The 25,568-nt window shown below is 43.5% G+C and overlaps 1 protein-coding gene across 1 annotated transcript in view; it reads left to right on the forward strand.

The window, feature by feature from the left end:
- The first annotated feature begins 960 nt into the window (after positions 1-960).
- TFAP2D (transcription factor AP-2 delta) overlaps positions 961-25,568 on the forward strand; it is a 50,422-nt gene continuing 25,814 nt past the window's right edge. The window contains exons 1-5 of the mRNA XM_050894858.1: positions 961-999; positions 1,917-2,414; positions 5,977-6,037; positions 17,803-17,968; positions 21,835-21,953. Coding sequence (XP_050750815.1) covers positions 961-999; positions 1,917-2,414; positions 5,977-6,037; positions 17,803-17,968; positions 21,835-21,953 — 883 coding nt within the window. The remainder of the gene's footprint in view (positions 1,000-1,916; positions 2,415-5,976; positions 6,038-17,802; positions 17,969-21,834; positions 21,954-25,568) is intronic.

Below are 25,568 nucleotides of genomic sequence, written 5' to 3' on the forward strand. Positions count from 1 at the left end.
AGATCTATATGTATTTTATGTATAATTCCATATAATATGTCACTGCAGTGATACTTTGTGGTCTCACCCTAGTTTTATGTTTGAAAATGCTATTTAAAGAAGCCTGTAAGATAGCATGTTAGGAAGCTTTAAAAGCAGGTTGGAGTGTGGGGTGGACTTAAATTCGATGTAAATGCAAGGGTAAAAAAAAAAAAAAAAACCCAAACCAAAACAAACCACATAGTTTTCATTTAGAAAAAAAATACAGTTAAACAGACACACATACGAATGTGCAACCTTAGATTCTGGTCAGTATTTAAAAACAGTATAATCAACAGGAAGGAGCACTTACCTATTGAAAAGGATGGTTTAATAATATATATTAATATATATTAGCTTTATGTCTTCCCAATAAAATGTACACAAAATACCCCCTTCGATCAGATTAGCTCCCATATTAGCCTGGGTAAGAAAAAGCATTCTAAAGAGTGGAGGAAAAAATGTATAAAAATGTTGAAAGAACCTACAGTTCCTTATTAGGCGAAGATACAATATTTATTCCTTGTCTCCTGGGATGAAGCTCCTCTATCTATTGTCCTCCCAGTTCTCAGTGCTGATGCTTAATTTTCAAAACTTCTATATTACCAAGGGACCTACGACATCAGCCAAAGAAATACCCAGCAAGTACAAAATCTGATCCAGGGAGCAGCTTTTGTGCAGAGGGAAAATTTTGTTCCTACAGGTTTTTAAGGAGGTGCATGGAAAAGCGAGAGATCTGATCTATGCAGATACATTGCAAATTCTCTCTGTCTGTAGAGATTTTTTCTAAAAAAAATTGGGGAAATACATGAACTTTGGATTTTTCAAATTTTTTCCTTTTTCTTTTTTTTTTTTTTTTAAAGTTTGGAAAGGGGAATTTTATCCAGAGTTTTTTTTTTCTCTCTCTTTTTTTTTTTTTTTTTTTTTTCGGAGAACCAAAAAATGTCAACTACCTTTCCAGGTCTCGTCCACGATGCAGAGGTATTTTGTGTGTGTGAGTGTGTGTGTGTGTGTGTGTGTGTGCGCGCGTGTGTGGATGTGTGTGTGCGTGTGTGTGCATATGTGTGTGTGTATGTGCCTGTGTGGTTGTTTCCATTTTTTTTTAAATCCATATTGGACCGTTACATTTAATTATAATCCGGCTTCAGAGATAACTTAAAGAAGTATAGAGAGAAAATTCGTTATGACATCTGTCGCCAGAAAGGGCAACTCATTACCACGTTAAAACCGTTGCCAGAACGAAAATCAGAATAATACCCCTAATAATATAATGAAGTGGAGAGAAATCACCACCAGCTCGCCAGGAATGGGGAGTTCTCACTAAAAAGCAGGACTCCCCTTTTCTTTCGAAACGCAGGAAAAGGGAGGGGGGGGGGAAATTTTGGATCTGATTCGTTATTTTAAAAAGAAAGAAAAATAGGGGTTCAAAAAAAAAAAAAAGAAGGGAAGGAAGGAAGAAAGGAAGGCAAGCAGGCGGCAAAGCTTTCTCAATGTGTAACGCTGTAACATAGGGACGGGACTTGTGTGTATTCTCGATAGTTTCCTCTGTTTGATGACTTTTTTTGTGTCAGCCCCAGATATTGCAGCTGTGATCAGGAGGTGGATGGATAGATGGATGGATGGACAGACAGAAAGATAGTTTTTATTTCAGTGCGTGGATTCCTTTCGCTTGACGGTATTAAGGGCAGGCTGGGCTGTTTATGATTTTTTGAACAGACCTTTATGGCACCAGCCCAAGGTAGGAAAGGATCTTTTGTTGCTGGGGTTGCCGCTCGCAGGCTTAGACGCTTCTGCAGGGGGAGAAGCTATGCAGGACAGCGTGCTCGGAAGAACCGCACCCGGGGTTTTCAATGACAAACCTCCAGTTTTGGGGTCTTCTTTTCACTTCTTCCTTTCAGATACGTCATGACGGATCAAACAGTTACCGTTTGATGCAGCTTGGATGCCTGGAGTCTGTGGCCAACTCGACCGTCGCCTATTCCTCCTCATCTCCTCTCACTTACTCTACCACGGGCACCGAGTTCGCCTCCCCGTACTTCTCCACTAACCACCAGTACACCCCACTGCACCACCAGTCCTTCCACTACGAGTTCCAACACAGCCACCCGGCAGTCAACCCCGACGCTTACTCCTTGAACTCTCTCCATCACTCCCAGCAATACTACCAGCAGATCCACCATGGGGAACCCACTGATTTTATCAACCTGCACAATGCGCGGGCGCTCAAGTCCTCTTGCTTGGACGAGCAGAGGAGAGAGCTGGGGTGCTTAGATGCTTACCGCCGCCACGACCTGTCTCTTATGAGCCATGGATCCCAATATGGGATGCATCCAGATCAAAGACTCCTGCCAGGACCAAGCCTCGGGCTTGCAGCCTCGGGAGCAGACGATTTGCAGGTAAATAGCATGCGATCTCCTTTCGAGGCACCTTCTTTTCCCCTCCCCCTGCCCTGGTGTCCCCCCCCACCCCCCCACCCTCCCCATTTTCCTCTGCTCAGAATAGCTCATACAAAGGAAGGAACATTCACCCCAAATCCGATCCAGAGCCCGTCCCCTCCAGAATAGTAGCAACAAAAAAAAAAAAATGTGGAAAAAAAGCAAGTGGTCTTTCTTGGTCAAACAAACAAACAAACAAACAAAAAACCCCCTCGCGCCTGACTTCCCCGCGTGGGTTTGTGTCTTCTGTGATGGCTGAGACCGTGGGACTCATCCGGAGATCTCGGGGTGCGTGTGTGCCTGTGCGGGTCCGTGTGTGCGTGTACCAGCCCTTACCAAAGTCACAGAGAAACCAAACCGAACCCACCTTCTTGCTTTTCCTAAACTTTTCCTTTCTTTCGGCGAACGGAACCGTTTAAACAACTTGCACCGACAGAGCAGGCAAACGTGTTAAGGAAGGGATGGAGCGGGAAAAGAGAAAAAAGGCTGGGCAGGAGATAAATCTGCTTTCCGACATACATACAAAGGCAAACCTTCCTTTGAACTCCGAGGCATGAGGCAGGGAAGAAATAAACGGGAGCAAACGTTCGTCAGAAATACTCAGTATGATAAAAGTCCCTCGTAATATCCGATCTAGATGTTAATAGGGAGAGAGATACAAGCAGATAAAGCTGAATTCATCTATCTATGTGTCTAATCATTCATCTATTCCCCCCTAACCGGCATCTGGACCCATCAAAAAAATTCTATTTCTGTGTATCAAAACCTCAGCTTTATCCGCTCAGAAATCCTTTCCCCCGCACTAAAAATTCACCTCCGGTAAATTGAGCTGGTTGCTTAAATGAAATCGGTTTCCAAAACTGCAAACAACGCCCTCCTGGATCTAACATCCATTTCGAAAAGTCCCCCAAATCAAAAGCAAACCTTCCTTCTCCCGACGAGCTGAGGAACTAAAGGCTTCCCGACCAGCGGGGAGAGACAAATAGGATCGTATTTACTGTACTTACTTTTCCCCCAAATCTCGCTCCCAGTCATACAAAGCTCGCTATGTTGGTCTTTCCAAAAAGATGTAGTGGTCAAAGGCTCGGAAAAAAACCCGAAGTTTTGTAAAACTACGAAGGTTTATTTTCTTCCCTTAGAAACAAAACAAAACAAACAAACAAAAAAACCAAACCAAAACCTCTATTTATATCGGAGAAAAGAAATCTCTTTTTTTTTCTTTTTTTTTTTTTAATGGAGGAAAATAATCCAACAACCCAACAACAAAGAATGTTATCTTTTACATCTCTGAGAAGGAAACCCTAACTATTTAAACCTAGCTTTCTCCATTAAAATTCACTATATAATTTTATCCTCTCTGGCCATTTTTTGTTTACATTTTTCACAAGGATCTCCTTATGTTACCCCCCTCAAAAAAAAAAAAAAAATCTGCCATTCACTGCTCAGCCCAACTAAAACCTATTTACTCCTTTTTATAACCACGTCTGCTGCTGATTTTTTTGTATCTGTACAAATTTTTTTTCTTTGGCAGGCACAAAGCCTTGTATTTTTCAAAAGAGGGGATTAGGAACGTTTGCAAGACAGCAGACAATGCCTAAGTCCCGGGCAAAAAAGCACCATAGTTTATCCAATTTTCGACTTAGTGCCATTCAACTGGTCATTTATGCAATGTCATCCGACCAAACAACATGTTTCCCTTTAAAAAAAAAAAAAAAAAAAAAAAGAAGCGGTTGGTTAAGCTGCTAGAGGCACATTCTTTTTTTTATTTATTTAAAGAAGAAATAAATCGACAGCTTTTCTTTGCAAAACATCAATTTTTCGATCACACTTTATTCGAAAGTAAAAGACTTAGGTCTTTGTACCTAATCTTTTCTTTATTTTTCCTCCTCCCTCTTTTCCCGAACAGAAGAGGGAGTGTGCTGAGGTATCGAAAAGCCTGAGTGGTGAGAAGTTGAAAATATTAATATTTGTCGTTATGATTTAGATGATTCAGAACAAACTTGGACTCTTGCGAATGTCACCTTAGGCTTAGAGGGAAGCATTTTGGTGGCGAACAGAAACAGGACTGTAGACAAATACTTTTAAACCAAAATTGTGGTCTAACCAGTCTTCCCCTTTCTCCTTGGTCTTTCTTTTTAAAACGTTCATCAGCATATGCCTCATTTCAAATGCAACAAATGTAAATATACTTTTCCCTGCACAGAATTTTAAGTGAATGTCCAATAGTTTCGAGGGCGGTTTAAGTCAGCCTAACAGATGCAAACAGTCTTGGAGCTGGAGTGGCATCTTTCAGTGCCCTAAAAAGATTTTCCATGGGCAACAAAGAAAACTGTCACACCTTTTCCCATCACCGCTTTAATTTATGCTCAGTCGCCAAGTTTTTTTCATATTGATTTCATAATCACTTTAAGGCAGAACACTTAAAATAAAAAAGAGCCTTGAAAAGGAAGGTCTTACAGGGCCAGCGCCAATATGGTGAAAGTGGGGGAGAGAGCCAGGACTGTAAAGGTTGTTTTGTAAAGTGGGGTTTTTATTATGCACCGACTCTCTCCGCATTTACTTAACTCTTCACGGGCTGTTGAGTAGGTTAACACCCTTAAAGGCCTCTTTCATGTCCAATACCTCGTTTGTTTGTAGAGGAAAATGCGTCTTTAACACATTTCCACTGGGCAAAGATTTAGGTTTGGTTTGTTGTGTTTTTTTAACCCCAACATAAGGAAAAACCCAAAGAAAACCCAACCCTTTCAAGTCTTTTATCATTCCAACAAAAATATTTATTAAGGAGGGCGAAGATCCCCAAATAATCAGCCTTGTAACAGGAGAATAAAGAAGTGAGATCTCTTCGGATGTGCACCAGAAGCCCTAGGCAGGTTTTTGGATGGTTCTTCACCCCACACTCACACATGGGTGCCTCTGTGTGTGTGCACACAGATGCATATTCATCCCCACCTATGTGCAGACACACGCGTTGTTACAACACCCTTACGACTCTGTGTAGCCGGCAAAGCCCAATAGGTCGTCTGTTGTTTGTGCTCTTTGTCTACTTCTGTGCACACTTTGTAAGTTGGTATATGCGTGTCACGAAACATATACATGAATTTAGCTGTGTGTATATACAAATATACAGCTAAACATACAAAAGCACTGTGTAGAAGTGTATTTTTACCTTTGTGCGTGCAACTGTAGAGCGGGAACACACTTCTCTCAAGAGTACTTGTTTGTCTCTGTCCTGCCACGTAACTGCCGACCTAAGTCCCCAGTTCAGGAGAAACTGGTATTTAAATGGAAATGAAAGCGATAATTATTCTGCATTTCATGGGGTAGGGGCAGACTGCAGGATGGCGGTGGGATTTCGCCAGAGCCCTTGAGTTCGCTGAGAGTAACCGTGGTTTTCCAGTTCACCTTAACTATTGTTTCCGTGCGAGGCGTGAAACAAAGCAAAAGCTATGTGATCTCTCTGTGGGTTTCTGTATCTGATTTCTTTCTTTCCTTTCTTTCCTTTTTTTCCCCCTCATTACTTAAGAGCTCAGTGGAGGCCCAGTGTGGACTTGTACTGAACGGCCAAGGAGGTGTGATAAGAAGAGGTAAGAGGTTACAAATACTTGCGTCTATCAATTTTTGGAAACATAAACCCCTCTCCATTTCTCTCCCTCTTTCCCTTCCCCACTGTTTAGCGTAGTTTGGATTTACTGCCGAAATCGTGATAATTTGACATTTGACAGAAGTACGTTCAAACTAGCTTGGAGCACTTCACGTTTCACAGTCCATTTGCACTTTACAAATGATCTGTTCCTCGGTAGCTCTCGGATACTCCCGCTGAATCCAGAGCTTTCTTGACTCGTTTTATCATTCCCCGTTTAACCGAGTTGATCCCTGATAGTTTGAGAAACGTGTTCCCTGGCGCCGGGCTGTTAAATCGGCAGTTTGATCTCGTGTGGGGAAAGGAAGGAGCTTTTTTGGAAAGGTGGTTTCAGTAGCGCTACAGACCGGTGTGGAACTCGCTTTTGAGTGTCACTTCATTTGATAACCATCTGTCAATGCAAATATCTAACGTCAAAGTTAGAGGAAAGCTTTGGAACTCTTGTTAAATACGCATTTCTTCAGCGTTTGCGAAATCTGACTGTTCTGGGGAGTTTGTTATCACCGTCATTTACCCTGAAGAGAAACAAAAGTAGTCTAAAGGCCTAACGTAGGAACACAATTCTTACAAGCTTAAACGCATACTTTCATTCGCGGTACAAAACGAATCGTGCGGTCGGAGACAGGACACTTCGCGACTCAGCCTCTTGGAACGCGCATTTCTTCTCCCATTATTGCCTTCCCTTATTCATTATACCCACCATGGAAAAGCAGACACTTAGGAGACATTTTAGGCGATGCGATGCTATTGTGGCAGGGAGCTGGTTTTAGCCATCGCTTCCCTAGACAAACTTTACGCTGAAACAATAAGTCACACCCGACTACGGTGAGTGGCGACGGAGAGCAGGCGCACGGGCGGTTCCACCCGCAGGAGGGGACGTTTCGGGGTACCCTCTCCCCACACCGGCTCAGACCAAGCTTTATCCGGGCTTTCCGTAGAGCGGCCGGCGGGAGCCTCGGGGCGGAGAGGCGGGCGGCGGCGGGGCTGCCCCGGGGCCCGGAATGATGGCGGAGGCGGCGGAGCGGTGGTGCTGAAGGGACAGCTCCCCTCGGTCCCTCCGCTCCTCCCGGCCCCGCCTCGCCGCGGCGGGCGGCCCCCGGCCCCGCGCGGCCGGCGCAAAGCGGGGAGAGCGGTGGAGCTCGGCGGCGGGGAGAGGGACGCGGGGAAGGCGGGGGGGGGGACGGACACACACACACACACACACGGCAGATCTGCCGGCCCCTCCCCGGGCACCGCTGGCGGGACGGCTGCGGGGAGGGAGGGCTGGCAGCGCCGCGGGCTTGCAAACTACCGGCCAACTCGTGCTGTCGGTGCCTGTGGCTGCCCTAGGTCCCGTGCCTGCCTCGGTCGTGGTCTCTCGGGTTTCAGCGGATTCTGATTATCCCTAGGAAGAGGGAGAATTCTTTCGGGTTTGATCGGAGGGCTGACCTCCGAGAAGCGGAGATAGTTAGCTGAAAGAGAGAAAGACAAGAGTTCCCATCAGCTGGGGTCTGCGCCTGTGGTGTTTTGCCTGCGGTTCGCATTTCCCAGCTGAAAGGCGGCTCGAATCTCAGCTCAGCTCAATTCCAGTTTATTCAGCTCTCCAGCTCCTGTTAAGGAGATTCCAATTACCTGTGCAGATGATTGTAGTCAAGACTCTCTCTTCCTCTCTCTCTCCCCCCCCCCCTTTTTAAAGCGATCAAATTATTCAAGGATTTAAAGATTGATAGTAAAGGAAATCCAGCATGAAAATGCAAGGTTTTCTCTACCCTGATCTAAGTGCTGAACTACTACTGCACTGCTATCTATCTCTTGGCATATTCAGGGAAGATATCAAAGGCGAGAGTATAAGTTTCAAATGTATATTAAAAATACATAATAAATATTTTGTCCGACTTCAAAAAAAGCGATAGGTGTTAGCAGTAATCAAAACATCCTGCGCCTAAGCGCTATACAGTATCCCATATAAATAAATCACACTTCTTTTCTAGTAATACATCAATAAGAATATATTAACTCGAGAGTGGCTTCCCTAATATTTTAAACATCTCGTGTCAGATTTTTTTATTTTATTTTTGTTACTAATATATACATATATTTTTTAAAAGGTTGCTTTTGAGTGTTTTAGATGCAATAGCAGGAAGAAAAAGGAAGAAGGGAAGAAGGGAAGAAGGGAAGAAGGGAAGGAAGGAAGGAAAGAAAGAAGGAAGGAAGGAAGGAAGGAGAAAAGGAGGAGGGAAGGAAAGAGAAATGGAGGAAGAGGGAAAGGGAGGAGAGAGAAAGAGAAAGAGAGAAGGAAAGAGAGAAAGAGAGAAAGAGAGAAAGAGAGAAAGAGAGGAAGGAAGGAAGGAAGGAAGGAAGGAAGGAAGGAGAGAGGAAAGAAAACTTCCCATATACTTTCCCAGAGGAACACACCATTGCCTAGTCCTCTCCAAAAAAAGCAATCTCTAAACAGTGCCACGGTTTGCAGTCCTGCTATTAATACTGATAGGAATGACAAGTATCATAAACACGGCTCTTCCCTGCTTCCACCTCTGGCTGCCATTGTACATATCAGTTGCCTTCTAGATTGTTTAGTGCAGTGATTGGGGTTTGCTTTTAATGAGGCTCGGAAAGTAAAAGATTTTTGCAAGGCTTAGGTGCTGGCGAGCTAATTACTAGCTAGAGAAAATATTTGCCACCGATTCCAGGGCAGAGATCCCCATGCTATCACTTTCAGTTAATGGTGTGCAGGATTTAGCCCGGAGCTTCCCTGCTCTAACCATCAGAACCAATAATCTTTACTTTTCCTACTGCTCGTGTATCGATAGCTTCTCTAGCCTCGGGCAGCGGCTTTGATATGTTAATATTTCTGAGTACCAAATTCTGCAGAGATCATATTAATGTTGTACATACAGAGTGGAGCTTTGCCTTAAAGTTGAATATTCAGATCGCTCGTTTCAAAAGAAATCACTTGAAGAAATGAAGGTTCTATTTACAGGAGTCGTCTGTGTTTTTTAATCATTAAAAAAATCCCTCCCCTCTTATACTTTCCTATTAATCATCTCAGGCTTCTATTACATACTCATTCCCTTTTAATTCCTCTCTAGGTTGCCATTTTAAAAGCAGAATAACCTGATTCTTGTTTGATTTTTCTCTCTCTCTTTTCCCTTCTCTCTCTCCCTTTTTTAATTTCTTTTTCTTTTTTTTTGGGGGGGGGGGGAGTGGGGGCTTCTTTTTAAAATGCCCTCCAAGCTCCCTTCCGCACCCACCTCTTCCCCATCCCTCGGACATGAAGTGTATGCAGGCTTGGTGTCCTCACCTCCATATATTTGGATTAAAAAGACAACACGGTGACATTTGGCCTGCATCGTTTTATGAAATCGAGATGGCAAACTCCAAAAAAAGCTCTTGTTTCGCTTTGTGATCATCCATCGTTCCTGCCCCAGGCTAATTTCAGAAGCTTAAATACTGTTATCGCCTCTGGGCCATGAAGAGAGAAGGGCCAACCTATCGGCAATAGCTCTTTTTCGATTGCCCTTGGCAACATAAAATACAAACTACTTTGAATCAAAACATTTTTGGGGAATTAATATGATCTGAACTCTGCACGTTTTAAGAGATCTTGAGTTTGTCAAATCGCTTAGAGGTGACTGACATCCGAATGCATTAGTGCCTAGCTAGGAACAACCCTCAGATCTTATTTGATTAAAAAAAAAAATTTAAAAAAAAAAAGGAAGAAAAAGAAGAAGAAAAAAGAAAGAAAGACAAAACCACCCTCTTCTTAAAAGCTCAAGTATCAGTCACCATAAAGTCTACCAATAAAATCCGGGGAAAGACGCTCCCCTTTCTCGCCTCTGCCTTTTATGCACTTAGTCGTGGTATCACCTCTCATTTGAAAGGCACTCGCTGAGCCTTGATCCTCTCCCCCATTCTAATTTTAACTTTTGACACTCAAAACTACCGCCTAATGACTCAGTCATTAAGGGCGAGACTTTGGGCAAGAGGTTGGAGGAGGCGGGTGAAGGCAGGGGCGGAGGGCCTTGCACCTCTCCCCAGGAGAATCTTCTCCCCCTGCTATTTTGTGTGCAGATGAAAGGGAAAAAAATAGGGTGCTGGCTTGTTACCACCTCCCCGCCGTCTCATCCAGGCATCCCGGGATGCAGGAATGGGCAGAGGGGACATCCCCCTACACCTTGTTATCCCCTGCTCTGGCAAACCGACTGGAGTTACCTGGGCCAGACCCCCCCCCCCCTCCCCCCAAGGGTGCCTAAGGACCCCCTCGCCGCTCTGCCAGCACCCTCCACCCCAGAGCCCTGCCGTGTCCCGCCCCAGGGGAAGGCAGGGCCGGGCAGAGCCGGGCTCCCTGCCCGCTTGGCAGCTCCGGGCGGCGAGGGCGGTCTCGGTGTGGCGGACGGGGGTCCCCGCTGCTGAACCGTCTCCCTGCGCCCAGCCGGGAGCCCACCGAGGGCAGGGCAGATCCCCTCCTTGTCTTCCCTTTGTTATCCTCTTCCTTCCCTTTTCCCGGCTCTTCTGAACCTTACAAGAGCCTCGGGACTCTTGTAATAGCCCATCATTGTGTTCAGATCTTAATGCACTGTCATTAGCACTGTTGTCTTTTTCTCTTCTCTTCTTTTCTTTTCTATTCCAAGGGCCAATTTAAATCGCATTAAAATCCTAAATAATTGGCTTAATCAATGGCTCTCGCGGCTCCAGCTGAGATAATCTCCAGCCGACTAAAGCCAAATCGGTCGACGACTTTCAGCTCCCCGGGAGTTTCGGGCTGGGGAAGGGGCCGGAGGGGGCTGAGCAGCGCGTTAAAGCGGGCTCTGTCCGGACCCCGAGCGCTTCGCCGGGCCGGGAAAGGAGCGGAGCCGGCTCCCTTCAGCCCTGGCACCAGTAAGACCTTTGGGAGAAGTTTGGGGAAGAGACGTGAGGTTGGGTTTTGGGTGCTTTTTGTTTGTTTGTTTGTTTGAGAGCTTGTTTTGTTTTGGTTTGATTTTTTGGTGGGTTTTTGTTTGTTTGTTTGCTTGTTTGTTTGTTTGTTTGTTTATTTTCCCTGCTGATCTGCAAAGGGATATTTTCCGGCTGTGCACGGAGGGGCGATGGAAAGCCCCTGGGTAGGGATCTCACCCGCTTTGGAGGTCTGTGCTTCTCCCCTCTCCTGCTAGGGGAGAGGTTGTGTATTATGTGTTTTCTGTCTCCCTTTGCTCCGTTCCGAGCTGTGGGCTGTCGTGATCCGCACAGTCCCAGCTTGGCCTGCCTCAGCGGAGATTTCGGAGCCACGCACACACGGGATACACACCACGCAGAGCAGTCCTCGGCATCCCGCAAACTCAGGCATGCACGCAGGGAACAAAGTGCGTAGAAGCACAACACAAGTGGACACACACCACACACACAATACGCACGCACACAACACACACAACCTGCCAGTGCCTCCCGCGGGGAGCACAGCTCCCCCCCCCCCCCCCGCTTCATCATCATTCGCTCTGCCCCACGCAGAGCCCACTCGTGGGACACCACGGGCAGAGCCCCAAACCCTTACCACACCCTCACACACACACCCCCCCACAACCCACACCACACACAGCCTGCTCAAGCCTTTGTCCTGCAGCCCCGCAGGCTCACGCACGCTGTCCGGCAACGCACAGCTATTTTCCCAAACCCCTGCCGTAGAGAGGGCCCAGAGAGGCATTGGAAAGTGCCGATGTGTTCTTATGGCTTGTGTATAGGGAAGAGGAAAGAAGTAGATGTCCTTTCTTTTGGCTCTGGTTTGGGTCCTATCCTTCACCCCAGGAGCTGTAGAAGTGCTCCTGTATCAGCGCTGATCCATCTCGATAACGGAGGGCTGGTCCTGGGTGCCTGAGATTTAACATCCGTTGGCATATTGATACAACCTTTAAAGCTGAGTTCCTGTAACAATCCCCCTTATTTTATTATTCTGTTTTCCGCTATAATACTTTGCTTCTCCAAAGCTATTTTTGTAACATTGTCTAAACTTAAAACTCGTAACAGTCTTAATAGCCTTCAAAACTGTGTGTTGCTAAGAGGCTGGTCTTAAAAACTGCTCACCATCCCCTCAGTCCAACTGAATCTTCTGATTCATATTAAAAAAAAATTGTCTTGTGCATGCAAGCATGCCCGCCTTCCCTTAGCATGAATGTTGTAGTGAGGGACGTTACCTCAGAACTGTTTATGTTCATGGAAAGAGCTGGTTTACATGGCTAGTTACATGATGCAAAGTTTGTTAGCTTAAGCGAAACCAAAAGAATAACTGGGAAAAAAGCAGTACTTACTATTTTTCCTGACAAACGTAGATGGGTTTTAGAATTTTGAATATTTAGTTCCTGAGATTAATGACTGGGTGATGTGAGGATAATTTGTAGAACATTTTAAATTGATAATAGACCTTTGGGAACTGAACACAGGATTAAATAGTACTGATAAATTTTATACAGTTAACTGCTTGCTTAAATTTGCTGCTTGCTAGGAAAAAAAAAAAGCTAAGCAGAGGCAGATTTTCATGTCTTCATTTTGTAACATACTGTAAACTTGCCAGAATTTCAGAACAGTGCAGAAAATATACTATAAACTGGAGACTCCCACTAGCAGCACCTGTAGATATAAATAATAGACTAATAAAAAGCATAGCATGTTATTAATATTTTATATAAGACTAATCTGTAGGCACTCAGGCATGCTTATACTTGATAATGTACACAAGCACACAAACATGTATATATCCTGAAAAACGAAATAAACAGTACTTCTGTGCTGTTGTCACCAGTATATTATGATGTTGCCTTCCATAACCACATGATATTTATGTGTGAATGTCTTGGAGAAAGGGACTACCGCGTCTTGAAAGAACATAAAATACCCATCATATTGCAGCTGTTATGATTAACAAATAAGAAATGACCTTGCAGAGTGTAAGGATGTGTGTAGCTATACAAAATTATAGACACACATTTAAAAAAATGTTTGTATTTAAAGTGTGAAAATCATCCAGTGACATCAACGGATATTCCTCTCTCTCATTCCTAATAAAGCAATAACATTACTTATGAAAAGTATAAAATATGTGACAATATGGATTTTGTCAATGAAAAGACGCACAAGTATTTAACTCTGAGGGCGTCAGGGAGACTTACATTTCAGCAGATGCCCAAGCACATAACTAAATCAGAATAAATCATCGCACTCCAGCCAGCCTATTGTCCTCTTCATCTATACAAAGGGAAGCCTACAATCAAAACAGACCAAGCGCTTTTTGCATCATGCATTATTGGGATTTTCATTGTGTTGACAAGACTGTTGAGTTAGAGTATGGCTCTGTTGTTCTTGCTGCTGTCATCTACACAACCCATCATCAGCTTGCGTTGGCATTTTGTACTGACTTGTGCTATTTGATGGGGAGACAGGAATAAGGAAGAGAAAATACTCTCCCGATGTTTGCTGTGACTACTTTTTTCAGTATCAAATATCCTAACTTTTGTTCATTCTAGGTTTGGGAAACAAAGCAAAAGCGCAGTTCACACAAAGGAGTATGTTGTGTTGAGTATGAACCAGTCAGCTAGAGGGAAAAGGATCGAGCCCCAAAAGTAAGCTAGCAAAAATGAACATAGTCTTTTGTTATTCCTCTCCCTCAGACCACTTGACAATAATCATAGAATAGAATCATAGAATAGTTTCGGTTGAAAGGGATCTTCAAAGGTCATCTAGTCCAACCCCCCTACAATGAGCAGGGACATCTTCCACTAGATCAGGTTATATATGATCTCCTGAGGTGATTCAGTAGCTGAAGTGATTCAGTATATGGCAGTATCGGGCCCCGGGTCTTTCACCCAAATGTGGTCTGCTGCACAAGCCATATCTTTTCCTCACCCATCTTTTTCCTCTCAATCATGTTTGTTGAAATCAACATGAAGATGACAGATCAGAGGGTAAAACTCTGTCATGAAGAAAGAAGTAATTGAATAGAGTTGGATGAAAGAGAAGCCCTGAAGAAGCATTTGTGTGCCTGAAAGCTTCCCTTCTTTCCTTCTTTTTTTTTTCCCCAAATCCATCAGTTACAATATAAAAGATATTCCTCCTTCATCTAAATCTTGTCTTGCTTGTGTCTTTAGACCTCTGTGGCTGTAAGAGCACAACTATCACCATTTACAGTCATCTCTAACACAGTATCTTATGGCAACAGATGATGTCAGACCAGACCACGTAATCATTTCCCTGTGAGAATAAACAGTTGTCCTAAAAAGAGTCTTTTTAACATTCACAGGCCCATTTCAGGTGGTCCTCAGAGCACGAAATTGCTGAGGCAATCAGGTGGATGATCCTACCAGTTATCTCACTTTCTGCCTGCTCTCATATTCTTTTTCCCGACGTTGCAGCAGGACCGATGGTGTGCGTAACTAGTCACGGAGCAATGGCCACAGTTTTCCCTTATTATGTATGCTGGTGGGCACATTACTTCACCGTGGCTATGTGTGGGGCTCTTCACCTGATGAGCTGATGGGATCTTACGTATCCTGGCACCAGAAGCTAGTCTGTAAAGATTTCTAATGCAAGTAAAAGCTGCTAAGAGGAATAGGGATCTCCAGGTTGAACTGTCAGACTCATGAAAGACATTATTTCCATTCTGGTTTTGAGGGCATTTTCTTCTGCTTCTTCAGCCAGTGTTTGTTAGCATCCCACCTCTCAAATGCCCTGCTATGACAAGACCAGCTCAACGGTTGAACAAGGATTGACTTTTCCAACAGTAGCTACAGTGGCATTGGGTTGACAGGAAAGAAAAGCTGGTTGTTGCCACTGCTGTTTAATGCAACTTAAAACATACCTTGTCCTCTCCCCACTGAGCTGCACTTCTTCACAAAATCATTTGTTCACTCTAATGTATGATCAGAATATGGGGGAAGGAATACACTAAAGCGTGTATGTTTGGCAAGAAACCTAACCCTTCATCTTCATCATAAGTGTGGTTGCACTCATCCTTTCCTTTCTCTTTCCAGCAGCCCTCCCTTTGTTCACTGTCATGCCTTTTTCTGTTTACCACCTGGTGTAAAGGTCAGGACTTCACCCATCTCCTCTCCAAGGTGGTGTTTGTGGTAGGAGATCCATGCCTTCAAAACTGCACACAGTTTGTGACAAAGACATAGCTTCGTCTAGAAAGCACCACACCGCCTTCTGTTGCTGTGTCGATGAATAATTAATATAGTGAAATAATTATATGCAACAGATTGTACCTTCTTATAATTTGCAACTTTTTCTCCATGTTTCTGGAAAGCAAATGACTTAGACTTGTTTTCTTTTACTTTTAACACGTACCTGGCTTACCTGGAATTGCTTTGTTTAAGAGCATGTTGCATAGGCATGATATTTTTAAACATTTTAGACTGTAAACAACCTTCTACTAAATAGTAATGAGAAGTGTTGCAGTAAATTCTGGTTAGGGTAAGAGCAGCTGCAGGGTAACAGTTTTTTGGATTAAAGGAACAATTATTTATCTGGCATAAATGGTGCACATACTGGCTTAACCTGGCAAGAAGATAAACTTTAATATGACACTGATTTCGGTACAGTCTCACTCATTATAAAATTTACAGACTTATTGAAGTAAATAAATATGTACGCATTGCTACTGTTTTCTTGACACGTATATATGTACACGTGTGTACATGTATTGTGTCGCAGGAGATGCCAAACAAACAAATCTACTCAGTGTTAACACTCTTCACAAATGTACCTGACAGACAGGAAGTTTGAAAATGTTGATTGAAAATATTTATAGGTTTCTGTGCAGCCCTGCCTCAGATACGAAAAAAAAAAAAACCAAAACAAACCCAAACACCAAAACAACAAAAAACCCAAAAACATTTGAGGCATGTGGCACCACATTTCTGTATCTGAGCATATGAGCTCATGAATTGTAGCTTTGAGTTGTGCAAAAATGTGCGTAAGTGCCCTTGATGTGTCTCTGTGTTTGGTGATGCGTGATTTGTCACTATATTCTGCCTGAGAAGTGGACACTAATATCTATCCTGTAGCATAATTAAAGAAGTCATAAAATATCCTGCTGTACTGAGTCAGGATCTCACCCATCTGGGATTTATACCAAGAGATGTTCTTTTCTGGTTTTGCTGTCAGCACAAATGTTTAAATATACCTTCAAGAGCTGAAATGTTTGGAAAGAAATTCTGTTTGCCTTATGTAAGCAAGCAATAGTCTGCCTTTAATGAAGTTTCATCCTTCAGTTATATTCCTCTTTCTCTGCTAAAACTGGAACATACATAGTCACCTTAACTTTAAGAGGGATTACATGTGGAAGAAGATAAAGTAAAGGTGTTAGGATCTTGTCTAAAGTAAGCTATTCTTTTTCTATCCTATCCTATCCTATCCTATCCTATCCTATTCTATTGGATCCGATCCGATCCGATCCGATCCGATCCTATCCTATCCTATCCTATTCACATTACAGAATTAAGATTATGAACTAAAATTTTTAAGCATAATAAAGTGAGCTCTTGCAGTGCAAAAAGATTAGGGTGTTCACAGGAAAGAAGAAATTATCATGGTAGTTTAAAAAATACAGTATCTTTCCTTTAAACATGAATAATGAGCACAGATTCATTCTGCTGTAAGAAGGTCTTTATATCATTGCCCTCACAGAAACCATCTGAACTCCTTCTAGTAGTGCATTGAATTATATGATATTTTATATCACTGTCATATGCAGTTCATTCTTTTTTCTCATCTTTCCCCCAGGGAAGAACTGTGCATGCAGTGGTAAGATTTATTTCTTCCACAGAGTTTTTTATTGTAGTTAGGTTGGAGAAGGCAGGTCAAAGAAAAGTGTTTTGCACTTGGTGATAAAATATGTGTTAGTCCTTAAGATTTTTTTTTTCTCCCCTAGGAGTTTGTACTATTCTCTTGGATCAGCTGCAGAGAAAGTTTTCTCCCTTTCTCTCTCACATATTAACTTTAAGTTAAAAGCTCGATTTTGCCTGAGGAGTTATTGATCACAGTCTTCATTGAAAGATTTGGTGATCATTCAGCAGTTTCAGACCCAGGCCAAATAATTGCCACTTTCAAGGAATAAACAATTCCAGAACTAACCTGAGATAAACTGATGTAGCTTAACAGATTTCAATCAGTAACATCAGCTGAGGATTTGACCTAACTTTAGAAGGAGTATATGAGAGTTCAAAGGCACAGAAAGCCGTTCTGGCTGCAAATCACTGCAAACCTATAGTGCCGTTGCATCTTTGTTATCCTAAACACTGCTATAAGAGTTAAAATGAACATTTCTCATTAGAACCAATGTCCTGAACTTTTCACCAACTGCATTTTTTAAAATCCTGAGTGATACCTGAATCTGATTCAGTCTTACATTGTTAATCATACTAGGTACAAGACTTGAAAATCTGACAATATGTAATTTTTACTGAGCATGAAATCAAATGAGGTAGCCATAACGATCTAATTTGACTGTAAAGCTTATAAGATCTAATAGTTCACTTTTCTCGGACAGAAATTTCAATCTGTTCATGTTTCTCAAAGCAACAATGTGATGCAACATTTAAAAACAAAACCAAAACCACCACCCCCAAAATACTCCAAAAACCCAAACAAAAACACCACCAACAAAACCAACCACAGGTAAACAACAGAATTGTTCTTCACGATTGAATTTGTCAAAACGTGAAATATGAGGTTTCCCCCGCTCTAACATTTTTTTTTGTTTTGTAGGTGGCACCTGCGTTGTTAACCCCACCGACCTGTTCTGCTCTGTCCCTGGTCGCTTATCTCTACTCAGCTCCACTTCGAAGTACAAAGTGACCATTGCAGAGGTGAAGAGGCGCCTTTCACCGCCAGAATGCCTCAATGCTTCCCTCTTAGGAGGTATTTTGAGAAGGTAAGTTGAAGGTGAGAATAACAAGTCCTAGACAGTGCTGTAATTTTATTTTCTACAGATGGGCTTTGTTCTCTTCCCCCACTTGGATAGGTGGTCACAGTTTGGGAAAACAGAAGGAGATGGATTGGGAGTGAACACTGTTTCTAGGGAAATTTTCATTAAATGAGAAGAATGAAGATTGTGTTGATATTTTTCACAGAAAGCTTACATTTTTCAGTGAACTGATTCTTTTTTTTTACCCCCTCGGTTCAGTTACTCATCAGACATGAATAGGTGTTGCTTTGCCTTGTTTTGAATGAAAAAAAAGGAAAAAAAAAAGACCCTCAATGTGTGGAAAATTTCACCAGAGCTACAAATCTGACTTCTTGTTGAGAAACTATTTCAAAGTAAATTGTTTTACCAAGTGTAGTTACAGCCCTCACTCAACAAAAAACTAAAACACGGAGGTGTAGGGATGCCTTTTTCTTCCTTTCTCCTTTGCACGTCTTTTGAGTACAAAAAAGACAGAATACGCTGGTTTTATTTTTCTCATTGTGAGATACTGGAGGAGAAGCAAGTAATTACGTACAGGTTTGCCTCTGACACTTCTCTGACCAGAGTAGACACCTGCAGAGAGCAGTAGCAGAAAGGAGGGAAGTGGCAGACTGTGCCTCACATTGCAAGTGGAAAACAAGAAGGCAACTGTAATTCAGCCAGGCATATGTAAGTCGCAACGTCCCTGAGGCGTCAACTTAGATGGCATAAGCTACTGGAATGCCCTTTGATCAAAACTAGCTGGAAAGTCATAGGCTATTTCACTGCTGTCACTGAAGGCCACACTGATCCTCGTACTTATACTGAAAGTCATTTTAACCAACCTGAGATTTTCTAAGACATGTAGTAGTCCAAGAGCTGTCTTCGAGCCGTCTTGCGGAGTAAGGACTATAGATCACAAAATTGTTTCAGGGGCACAAGCCCCATTTACCTGCCTCTATAGGCATTGAAATCCAAAATCTACATCCACAAAAGTTTTCCTCTGTTACTGCTTCACCTTGGAGAGGCCTTCAGCTAACAGTCACAGAAATATTCGCTTTAAATACTCATACCACAGGCTTCATCAATACCAGTACAAGCTAGTAAGAATGCAAGGGCATCAGCCTAAATGTGGGGACTCATTTCTCTCTTCTGTTAAAATGCTAGAATGATCCCCATAAGTTTTTGACCCAGACTAAATATCACTTTTCAAAATCAACTCTGGGCATGGTTCAGGAGTTAGCAAAAGCCAGGGAGTACTCCCAGTCAGCAGTTCGTATGCACTAATTCTGTTTTATGAGGCAGAGAATGCAAATGAATAGATTTGGACAGGCTATACCTGTAGGTGTCACAACTAGAGAGCAGACTCCTACACTCTGCAGTTGACCAGCAGAGATGTAGCAAAACCAAATCTCATTCATGGTTTGCCTGAGACCTGGCAAGGTTGGTTTTGCATCCTGTCAGCAGTCACCATCTAGGTATTTCCCCAGCTAGTTTTTCTTCAGAATTAAGTGTTCTCAGAAGACACTTCCTGACATACAACATGGTCAAAGTTGTGGTATCTCTTAGTGCATAAAAATGACCATCCAGACAGTGGTATTCCAAGTTTGGTTCCTTCCTCTGCCTGAAGGAACTTGAACCTGCACCTCAAAACATCTAGTTAGGCATGTTTAATACTTGGTGATTGGTTATTCTAAGCTGAGGGCTCCTCAGTCTCATTTGGGGCTAATTAAATATTTGTTGGACAAAAGCAAAGGTGTAACTGTAGTGATGACTCTTATCTAGTGACCAGGTCATTCATTTGGGATGGGAGAGATCTGGGTTCCAATCACTGCTCTACTCAATATTCAAGCATTTTAACATTAGTTTTTCACTGCCGGCTGACTGCTGCATTTGTCTAAAAGACATGGGTTAAAATTCCCTCAGGCTGAGGAAGAAATTCAACCTACGTCTGCTGCATAAATGGATATGTCTCAAATGCTTCAAACGCTGAGGTACTGCAGAAAAGCAGGTGTGGGCTGCACCAGGAACCATTTTGTGAGAACAAAGCGATGTAGGCATCTGGGATAGGGGCATAGATAACTAACGACGGCTGGGATTTTAGTTTCAGCATTTCCTATTGCCTTATACTTCTTCCTTGTAAGTATCAGGCTTTGTAGACTACATTTCTAAGTACCTACATCTCTACATAAATTATAGCAGGATAGCTAGAGCTGGTTCCACACAGACTTCTACATTTATCTGGCTATCTGGCTTCCTTTTATAGTCAGGTGAGAGAGATGGGTAAAGTCCCCTCATCTTAGATATCTGTTTAATATCATTCTAGAAGTGCATGTTTCTCTCTCGATTGTCTTTGGAGCCGGGGGTGGCTAAATCAGATATAAGCGACTGCACTGTCAATATTTATATTCAGTCATTGCAATCCCAGGCTCTGTGCCCAAATTAGGACCATGGATTCCACTAGGTGGAAAGCTGTCTGAAGATCTGATGACCCTGTGGCAGACATTAAAATGTCTGTCAAAGGACCAATGTGAAAGACTCACGTAGGGTGAGCAGGACGTTAAGAATACAGCTCTGCAAGATTTTCCATTGATGTCATTAGTGCAGGCATTACCCCACACATTTGTGTATTGGGTTTGCATGGCAAGGTTTTGGTAGCGGGGGGCTACAGGGGTGGCTTCTGTGAGAAGCTGCTAGAAGCTTCCACTATGTCCAGTAGAGCCAATGCCAGCCGGCTCCAAGACGGACCCACTGCTGGCCAAGGCTGAGCCCATCAGCGACGGTGGTAGTGCCTCTGCAATAACATATTTAAGAAGGGGAAAAAATTACTGCAGGAGAGAGGAGTGAAAATATGTGAGAGAAACAACTCTGCAGACACCAAGGTCAGGGAAGAAGGAGGGGGAGGAGGTGCTCCAGGCGCCGGAGCGGAGATTCCCCTGCAGCCCGTGGGGAAGACCATGGTGAGGCAGGCTGTCCTCCTGCAGCCCATGGAGGTCCACGGTGGAGCAGATATCCACCTGCAGCCCATGGAGGACCCCACGCCAGAGCAGGTGGATGCTTGAAGGAGGCTGTGACCCTGTGGGAAGCCTGCGCTGGAGCAGGCTCCTGGCAGGACCTGTGGCCCCGTGGAGAGAGGAGCCCAGGCTGGAGCAGGTTTGCTGGCAGGGCTTGTGACCCCGCGGGGGACCCACGCTGGAGCAGTCTGTTCCTGAAGGACTGCACCCCGTGGATGGGACCCACACTGGATCAATTTGAAGAACTGCAGCCCGTGGGAAGGACTCACGTTGGAGAAGTTAGTGGAGGACTGTCTCCTGTGGGAGGGACCTCACGCTGGAGCAGGGGAAGAATGTGCGAAGTCCTCCCTCTGAGGAGGAAGGAACGGCAGAGACAACGTGTGATGAACTGACTGCAACCCCCATTCCCTGACCCCCTGCGCCGCTCAGGGGGAGGAGGTGGAGAACTTGGGAGTAAAGTTAAACCTGGGAAGAAGAAAGGGTTGGGAGGAAGGTGTTTTTAAGATTTGGTTTTGTTTCTCATTATCCTACTCTGATTTGACAGGTAATAAATTGAATTCATTTTTCCCCAAGTCGAGTCTGTTTTGCCCGTGACGGTAATTGCTGAGTGATCTCCCTGTCCTTATCTCGACCCACGAGCCTTTCATTATATTTTCTCTCCCCTGTCCAGCTGAGGAGGGGGAGTGATCGAGCAGCTTTGGTGGGCCCCTGGCATCCAGCCAGGGTCAACCCACCACAATTTGTCAATAAGGTGTGTACAATTTCTAGACTTACACTAACATGGGGAAAAAAGTGCAGAATAAAGACAAGTTTCTCTCTCCTACTGTTCTCTCATGATAGAGCAAAATCCAAGAATGGAGGACGCTGCTTGCGAGAAAAATTAGACAGACTGGGACTGAATTTGCCTGCAGGAAGAAGAAAAGCAGCAAATGTCACACTCTTGACTTCCTTGGTAGAAGGTAGGATTTATAATGTTGCCATATACTATAAACATAATTAAAATGTTTCCTTGTATACAACACTTTTCAGCCACAGTGTTACATATCATAATCTGTATTTTGTACAAAGAAGAGGAGAACTGACTTGCCTAAAGCCACAGACAGAATGAGTGGCAAAATGGAAGCTCACTCTGAGACGTCTCGGCTCCCGGCAAGTGGTTTGGTCCTGCAGTTTCCTCGGCATTGATCTGCGCTTTTTGTGCTGGGATCTGGCTTACAAATCGATGATCCAAGTGTTCTTGTGAGAGAGATGAATGTCTTATACCAACTCCACAAGTAGCGGGTTTTACCCTCCTTTTTTTTTTAAACTTGTGAATTTCCTGGAGCTGATCCAAAAATGTGATGATTTTTATTTTCTCCCATGAGAAGGCATAATATTTAGACAAGACTTTTCCCCCCACATGTAAATAAATGAAATCTGTTTTCAGATAAACTCTAGACAGGCCCAGGAGATACTTTCTTGGCCTTTATTTGTTGTTTAAATATCATTTACCAAACACTGCCAGGCTCTTCAAATCTTCAGCTGGGAGATGCAGGTTCAAACCCCTAAGGCAAAGGGAAGAAACTCTACCTGAATCTCTTCTATTCTGAGTGAATCCACTAAGTACTCAGTTCGTTGTCTGGCTGCGAGTAACAGCTCTGGGAATTTCAGATCCCTCCTTCTTGATGTTGAGAGCACTCAGCTGATCCTAAAGGTCAACACCTTCTAGGATCGTAACCTGAAAGGTCTATACAGATCTAGGCAAGTAGGCTGAGGTCTCAGCACATATTTCCACAGAATCACAGAATTACAGAGAGGTTGAAGGCTGGAAGAGACCTCTGGCGATCTTTTAGTCCAATCCTCCTGCTCAAAGCAGGGTCAATTAGAAGAGGTTGATCAGGACCTTGTCTACTGAGGTTTTTATTATCTCAAAGGATGGAGACTCCACAAGGCAGAAATAGTGCTGAATCCACAACAATGGAGGTTTTTCAGCATCTAAGAGGAGGGACTAAGGTTCTCAGGGGCCACTGAGCACACAGAACTACAATGGGGCTGCTCTGAAATACAGGTATGTCCATGTCACACCTGCTTGTAATAAAAAGAAAGCTGTAAAAGAGTTACAGTCTTAGAAAAGGTACCGTTTTAGAGGAGTAAGGGCTGTTCCTATCTTCATAATCCTTCATGCATCTTGGGTCTTAGCAGGGAAGAATAAACAGAGCTATGTGACCAGCTACTCATTCATTAGAAGAGATTGAGAGTGAGGAAGCCCTCTTTCAACTGCTGGCCTGGAATTGATGGCAAAGTACCTTTACTGTAAGTTAGAATTAGATTCCTTTTTCCCAGAGATGGAGCTGTGCTTGCCTCCCTGCCCTTTACTCAAAAGCCAATAACAAACCTGTTATCAAGCCTATGGTATTGCTTTTGTTCTTGGACTGCCTTACTGTGAGTCCTAAAGACACATACTGAGGAGACTGAGCTCACTTTGACAGAGACCTGTTTGCCTAGACATGCTAATCATGAATTTTTTCTGCTGGAATTTTTGGGGAAGGCACCACCATGTGCGTTAGCATTCCAGCAGAAAAGAAAATGAAGCTCGTTTTCTGTCTATGTAACCAATCCTCAGCCAAACTCGGCAGTAGTTGTTGAATTCTTCGTGGTATAAGCCGTCCTCCCTTTGTACACGCAGATATTACTTCCAAGTGGTACTAACTTGTAGCACGGTTCCTGCAAGGAAACCATCCCTCAATGGCTCCAGCTGCTGGAGGAGGCAGAAATGGAAAGACACAGGCTTATTCCAGGTTTTAGAGGACATGAAGAAAACAACATTGGCTTTTTCTGTGGGATGTCAATACACAAATTGACATCATGATTTGTTAGTCTTATTAAATCCCTAAATATCAGGTCCACTGTGTGGACTTCTCATAAGGACCTAGGATTGTGACACTCTTGATTACTTTAGATGGTTCTAAGTTTATTATTACTAAAGGTCCTCACAGTCTTCAATGTATCGAGGCCTTTAATATCTCTGTAAGGTAGGAATGTGCTCAACCTCTTGAATATCTGTTTGAGGTGAGAAAAGGCAAAATTAGTTGTATGGTGATTAGGTATATTGACCAAAGCCATCTCAAAAGTCTCTGGCATAACTAATACTTCTCTTCCTCTAAAATAGACTAAAATCATTGCGTTTTGGGGAGTACTGCTAGGTTCAACAGAGGAACGGCAATGAATTTCTAGGCTGTGGTGGTCATGTGAAGATCCAGACTTTATGAAAATTATTCTGTGGCCCCTTGTTTTCTGCAAACTTCTTTTGGGGTTCAGCGTGGCTGCTGGGTGTTTACTGTTATTCTTGTTTTGGTCGGGTTGTGTCTTTATTGTCTTTGGTAGGGACTTCTGGGCCCCAAAGTGGGAACTGTTTGACAGATCAGTTCTGTTCTTTACGTTGTCATCCACATAAATCAGCACAATGGGTGGAAAGACAGACTGGGAGAATGAACTCAGCATTGCAAGACTCTCCACAGCAGTATGGGACATATCTTTGTGCAACCTGTAGGTGAGGGATGCCCTCTAGTGCCTAGATTAGATGAAGGGAAAGGTCATTTTTCTTACCAGCTCTAAAAGGAAAATTCCTACATCTTGGCTAATACAATAAAGGCTCCTCCATTAAATACTAGCTTTGCCAAGGCTAAGCCTTACTGCTGGCTCAAAGGAGTCAAAAGCCTCCCCAGAGGGAGCAAGAAAGAATGTGAGAAGAGAGGAGATATCCCCTTCTGTTTGGACAGGTCACTTATAAGGCAGAGACATAGCATAAATGTGATTGCAGAAGCAGGTAAAAGTAATACATGAAGGATTTTAAAACCATCAGATTTTTTACAAAAAAAACAGAAAAAGCTTTTACAAAAAATCTGGAATTTGTTTTCCTGTCAAACCTAATTCAGACACTAAATTTCCTAGACACAGAGTTACTGGCATTCATAATTTGGGGACATAAACTCTTGAGAAAAATAGGTCAGCGGTTACTTTTTTCGCCCTGCTATCAACTGTCACACTTCTCCCCCACCAGCCTTTGTTTAAATATCCTTCCCCTTGTTCCTTCTCCCTTCACACCCTACAAATAGAAAACCTTTCCTTCCACCTCCTGCCTGTCCCTCCTCTCCCTGGGTGACATTTCTGCTGGATAGAGCATCCAGAGGAGGCAAAGCCAAGGAGAGAGGAGGTTCAGATGCCGAGTGTCCTTCTCCTGGGACAGAGCTTCTGCCTTCACTCTGCATAGGAACATCTCTCATTCTTGCTAGACCCAGGAGACACGCACGCTGCTCCTTGCACCTGCCCACAGAAACCTGTCAAGGTACGCGACTGGTCTCTCCACTGAGGCTTTCCAGAGCTGTCTCTGCCAATTCAGCTTCAGCAACTGTCCTTTTCCATCATGCAAAGCTCTCTGATCAATTGTTAAATTATATAGGAAAGGCAGCGCTACCTATAGCTGCAAAGCCGTGTGCTGGATTTAAGGAGAAAGAGTCAATGATCCCCAACACCTCTTCTTTGTCTCTGCAGGAGGAAAGAGCTGGGGATATTGCACATAGGGAAATTTGATTTTA

The sequence above is a fragment of the Gymnogyps californianus genome, chromosome 3 (assembly GCF_018139145.2).
Source record: "Gymnogyps californianus isolate 813 chromosome 3, ASM1813914v2, whole genome shotgun sequence".
NCBI classification, from domain to species: Eukaryota; Metazoa; Chordata; class Aves; order Accipitriformes; family Cathartidae; genus Gymnogyps; species Gymnogyps californianus.